General features: G+C 21.0%; 1 protein-coding gene across 1 annotated transcript; it reads right to left on the bottom strand.

Annotated features, from left to right (window-relative positions):
• Nucleotides 1–24: 24 nt before the first annotated feature.
• cand_028940 (uncharacterized protein) lies at nt 25–1,815 on the bottom strand (the record flags this gene model as incomplete). The annotated part of the gene is made up of 1 exon (XM_067213121.1): nt 25–1,815. One exon carries the CDS (start codon nt 1,813–1,815, stop codon nt 25–27), a length of 1,791 nt encoding a protein of 596 aa, XP_067067694.1.
• Nucleotides 1,816–6,723: the final 4,908 nt, after the last annotated feature.

Here is a 6,723-nt window from a genome sequence, read left to right as displayed (position 1 = left end):
AAATAAAGTAATTTATTATATTTGTCATTTCAATTCCAGAAAATTAGTCTTTCTTCTCTTTTCATCACTTTGATGAACATCTTCAGGAACAGTGAAATTGCCAACATGTCTAGGAGACCATATATTTACTGTATAACTATTATCAATAGAAACAATCATTGTAGAATAAAGTTCATCCCTTAAAGGTATCATATAAGTATAATCTATTGGAAATAAAAAATTTTCTATCAAATGTGATTCTTTATAGACTTGAAAATTCTTGCTAGTATTCATATCTTGTAAATCACTTGATTTAGAACACTTTTCTATATTATTTAATAATTCTTTTTTTTTATTATTATTATAATAAAGATTTTGTATATATAATTCAGAAAAATTTTTAAATTCTTGATTATCTTTTTTGTTTTTATTAATTAAAGAAAAATCTAAATTTGATGGTGGAAAGCCATTTATAAAGTGAGCAGAATGAACAAATACCAAATTATTAGACTGCTGATAATAAGACAATCCTGAATTTATTACAGAAAATTCTGGATTATTTGATATATCCCAAATTCTCAAATGGCCTGTATGGTGAGCACAACATAATATTGAGTAACCTGGATATGGCATCCAAGAAATCTTAGTTATAGGACTTCCATATATATTTAAATTAGTATTGTTTGTAGATTCTAATTTACTATATTTGCTAGTTTTACTATTTAATGACCTATTCTTTTCAAGATAATCCAAAGTTAAAATTGAATTATGTTTCGAATTCTTGATAGATGAAAACTTCCTAAAATCCCATAAAGTTGCAATCCCAATATTATCCCCTATCACAAAAAAGGGATGTATAGGATGCATATCTAAAGATATTAATTCATAATTAGATATCTTAAATTTTGTCTTATTCTTTGGATTTTCACGTATATCCCAATTATATAAAATTCCCTTGCTAGATATACTACAAACTAAATTTTCATTAAACCAAGAAATATCATTCAGGGATAAATAATCAAAATCATTATCTTTATTTATAATATCATTAAACAAAATCTTATTATAAAATATATCTGATATAAATAATTCTCCTGATTTGCTACAACTAGATAAAATCTTTGGATTAAATTTATTCCATGATAAACCATAAGCCAAATCTTTATGATTATTAATATTATTATATATATAATTACATAAATTGTTCTCAGATAATAAAATATCTTTATTTTCTTTATATATATATCCAATACTACCATCTATACAAGAAACAGCTACAATTGTTTGGTCTGTATTATTGTTATTTAATAATCTAATACAATTACTAGGTAAACAATTCATATCTTTATTATTTTTAATTATATCTTTTTGACATAAATTAATAGATTCATTTAAATCATCTTTATAATATTCAGAGTTCGTCTTATTTATATTTTTATCAAAAATATTCATTACATTAAAATTTGGATTATAATTAGAATTTAGATTATAATTCTCATTATCAAATTCATCTTTATTCCAACAAATTTCTAATATATATATATCCATACTATTCTTGTTACAGTACATGAATTGGCTTTTAATTTGATTTGTCTCAGTATTACTTGAATAACACTTTATATTACTAGTTATTGCACTATCCAAAGGAATTTCTGTTATACTACTACGTAAATATTCATTTTCAAATCTTAATTTTTTATTTTTACAAAATTTTAAAGGGCTTGTCTTTAAATTATTATTGGGTACCTGTATCTCATATAGTGAATCATATAAAAATGGTATATTTCTAAGCCAAATACATCGCAATTTTGTCCATTCAGATATTTTAGATTGCATTGTGTAATCTTAATTTTTATCCTTTATATTTATATGTACTATTTTGTACTGAATATCCTAATATTAATAATTTTGCATGAATCTTTTTAAGAGTATCATCCTATAGTGATGTACCTTCACCGCTAACGCTTTAGAAAAAGAAAAAGAAATTAATGTGGTATTTACTTTTTTAATATAACTAATGAGATATTTAGAAATATTCATTATGAATCGATAAAGAAAAGATAATAAGTATAAGTATATTTATAACATACAAAAATCAGTAAACTTATTTCACTAAATTCTAAATATATTACTTGAATGATTTAAAATAAATGAAAATCATTATATTACAATCATATATATTAAACTACGTATTGAAATTATTAAAAGTTATTTATAGTAGAATTTCACTAGATTTTGCACTTCTATTGAGGAATTTGAATACTGTTAAAATTTACTTATATATGAATAACATATAACAAACATGTGAATTAAAATTGAAATTGGATAAATGAAAGTAAATGGTTAACTGATTTATAAATGACTTGTTTAAAGTGAATATAAATTCTTTAATTTGTAGTTCAAAGTATTTTTAATGATCCTATATTTTTGATACTAATTTTGAATTAATATCAAGAAAAAAAAAGTAATCAGAAATATAACAATACTAAGTTTATAATTAAAAGTTAAAGATTTCAAAAAAAATATGACTTTAAATACTAATAATACATTTGTAATAAATGGATTATTAGCTAAGTCTTATACATTATGAAATCAAATATATTTCATAAGTAATATGAAAATTTCAAATAGAGTTAATGATTACGAAATTATAACCTTAATGGAGATAAAAAGTTTTATAAACTTACAGTTAAATATATTAGGTACAAACAACAATATACCATATATTTGAATTTTCTTTTATGTATATCACATAGAAACTTGAATGGAATTCATAACAGACTATATATTTGATATATTACAGATAAAAAAAAAGTAATAAAAGTAATTTATGAAAAGAAAAAAAGAAAAATTGAATATATATATTGAACAATATTTTAATATTTATATTATAAATAGTTAAAATGATTTAAATTCCAAATTTATATGATAATAAGAATATTTTATAAAGATATAAATAATATATATTTCAAATATTGTAATTTAATTCAAGTTATTTTAATAAAAAACTTAAGAAATGTGTTGATCTGAAATGAATTGGATATATTAATGAATTAAATTTGAATATAAAACAATTAATATATTGATTATAAATATATTAAAGATACAAATAAATTGAAAGTTATTAACTAAAAAATACAGATTTAGAAATGATTTAATAACTGATATATTTTAAGTAATATTTAGAGTATTTTATAATACATCTATTTAATATTTATATGCATATTTCACTTTCTATTTCCATTTAACCTAATATAAACAGGAATATAGTTATTAATGAAGATCATTCATATTTTATTTTACAGATTATAAGAGCTATTATTACTGATATAATAAGAAATATGTTCAAAGAGATTTTTATTATTAATTATATCAATATTTTATTTCACAATTTGTTAAGTATTAATATAAACACTAAATAGTTTTTTTTAGGACTTCTTAATATTTTAAACTTGGTTAATTTTAAAGGAATATGAAAATTTTCAAAGTATATTGGGTATTATGGTATGGTATTTGTTTAAATCATTTTAAGATGGTTTGTATGTTAAAGTGATATTTACTTCTAGAATTTTTATCAAAAATGAATAAAAAAAACTGAAATTATATAACAAAGAATATACTTAACAAAATTCAAGATCAAAATTAATATTAACTTACAAGGAAGTATTTTTAATAATATGGAAAAAGACTGAATATATCATAATTTTTTTAAACAAATATTAAAAAAAAAAAAGTAGAATTAATTTAACTTAAGATAATAATACTGAATTTGAAGAATACCGAAAATGATAGATTTGAGTAGATTTTATTTATCCACTAAATATTCAAAGTTAAAGTTGGTATGAATTTTTTAAAGAATAATCGGAAATATTTATTTAGCTAAAATTTATCAGATTTTTTAAATATATTTTAAAATACTTACATAATAGTGCAATAATATATTGTAATTTGTATATTTCGAAAACCATATTACTAATATAAATTATGATTACAACTTTATTCAAGTTTAATAATATTTTCAAATATTTAAAATATTTTACGGTTTTGTCTAACCTAGTTCTTTTAATATAAAGACAATTATAACTGATTATAGATAAATTAGAGATTTTTAGTTAGGAGAAAATGTGTAGATTAGATCTTAATATATTATATTTCCAAATATAATGATACATTATAGAGTGCATTTATATTAATAGATATCAAGATTTATTTGTTACATTGTATAAGTGAATATTGATGAGAATCAGGAAATATTCTGGAATATTTTAATAAATTAGTAGTGGAAAAATTGTAGAAGATGAGATTGAGTTAAATGATAAAAACTTCAATTATATAATTTATGATCTAAATAGTGTTTAATTTAAATAAATAAATAATAATAAAACTAATAACTAATTAATATATTATTATTATTCTAATATAAATATTATAATAAAGGATCAAATATTAAAATACTTAGATATATACAATAAAAAGAAAATCTTATACTTTAATATCTACCAATAACAATTGAAAAATGTTTTGATTTATTTATCAAAGATTAGCACTAATATCAGTAAATATGTGGTAATTTCTAAAATATGAAGATTTTAGATAAGTACTAATAAAAAATAAGTATTTGAAAACTAAAAAATTTTAACTATATATTAGAAGTGTCTATCTAAAAACTAAAAATTCAATAGTATTAAACTTGTGATATGATTACACTTTTATTTGGTTAAATATTTATTAGATAAAAGCAAAGATGATAAGTGATTAAAAAAAAATAAAAATATACTTATTTCATAAATAAAATTTGCTTGAGGAAACTAATTAGAGTTAATAAAAATATAATTTATACTAAAATAGAAGGAAATGACATTATTATAAAGTATTAAAATGAAAGAAAGTAGTTAGAACGTATTATTAAAATTTCAATTGATTATATCAATGTTATTATGAGATTATATACAAATATGAACTTATTATTATTAATCACTATGATCATTGTTAAATTGGTTATTATAGATCAATATATAGTCTATGATACTTAATATATTTCAATAATCCTATTATTAGTATGACAAATCTTTATGATAAATGAATACTATCTAAACTTGCTTATATTTTATTTTATAAAAATCTATTAGTGAATCTTTAAAAGTTAATGATACCCAAATAATTATAATTAATCAAATATTACTAGGGTATTTAGAAATATAATTTATGTTTGGTTAGGTCAAATTAGAATCTATTATTTAAATAGTAACTGTTTTAGTACGATGATCTATTTGAGTATATATTTAATAGATATAAAAATTCTTCAACTTTTTTGGAAATAATAAACTAGAATAAGTCCTATAAGATTTTGTATTGAAAGTATTAGATTTTATAAATGATAATTTTATGTAACTGATAAATATTAAACTAATAGGAAAAAAATTATGATGATGATCAACGATAAGTTGATATAGTACTTGTTTGGTCTGAGTCACAATGATAATGATTGATATAATTGATAACTTTGTTTCTTAGTGAAATAGGAAATTTCAATTCACAATTAGGATATAAAGTACCCATATTATCTAAAGACATTATATTCCTAAAATCAACCAACTTTATATTTCTTAATAACCATTTCTGTGTTCTTGATACTACTGCAATTTCTATAGCTTGATTAAGGGATGTATTTTGTTCTTTTAAATTTTCAAGTTCTTGTTTTTGATCTTCATTTATTGGTATCTCTTTAGACTTGTTAGTTTGGAAATTATCCTTTATGGAATTAATATTTAATATATGTTCTATCACAGAATAATCGCATACAGATTTTGTTTCATCATAGTCTTCATATTGGAGAAATGGTTTAGCTCTCCAATCAACACGATCATAGCTTGCTACTTCCAAAAGATCCCAAATATTTATAACTAATTTTTCTATAGAATTTTTAAGTAAACTTACTACATCATCTTCAATAGAAAATCCTGGGTGTATATATTGTTTAATAAAAAGTTTGATTAAAATTTCTAGATGGTTGGGGAGTATTAAAGCAGGATCCTGTTGTTGATTATATTGGTACTTTTTGTTCATTACACCTCCCTGTTGGGGTAAAACTATTTGAGACGAAGATTGACTTAAGAAGTTTGTGTAATACCAATTTTTGGCTTTGACTAAGAAGTCTTGCTTAGTTATTTTTTGTTTCTGTAGTATAATATTTATAGCAGTATCAAGTCTTTCAGTGTTTGGAGTACCTTCCAAATATGGACGAAGGAAATCTAATTGTCCAGGAAACTGGTTATATTGATTACAAATGTACATCCATGTAATATTTTCAAGAGATATTCCATGTTCATCAGGAATTAACTGTAACTTATTAAAAGTAGGTACTTGGGATTTATTGTTATGAGAAATAGATGTATTAGATGACTGTAAAGGTTGAGAATAGTTTGAATAATTTGGGACTTTATTGATATGAGAAGACTGAGTATGGAAGGATTGAATATTATAAGGTTGAGTGTTATGAGTTGATTGATTATAAGATAATTGAGGACTATAAGATTGAATATTATAAGAATGAGAATTATGAGATATTTGAGGATTATTAGATAATAATTGGGGATTATGAGATGATATTTGAGAATTATGAGATGACTGGGGATTGTAAGATTGAATATAAGATTGTGAATTATGAGATAATTGAAAATTGTATGAAGATTGAGTACTATGAGATGATTGAGAATTATGAGGTTGAATATTATTAGATGATTG

The sequence above is a fragment of the Cryptosporidium andersoni genome, assembly GCF_001865355.1.
Source record: "Cryptosporidium andersoni isolate 30847 chromosome Unknown contig_83, whole genome shotgun sequence".
NCBI classification, from domain to species: Eukaryota; Apicomplexa; class Conoidasida; order Eucoccidiorida; family Cryptosporidiidae; genus Cryptosporidium; species Cryptosporidium andersoni.
The sequence above is the reverse complement of the archived record's forward strand: the minus strand, read 5'-3'. Positions and strand labels throughout refer to the sequence as shown.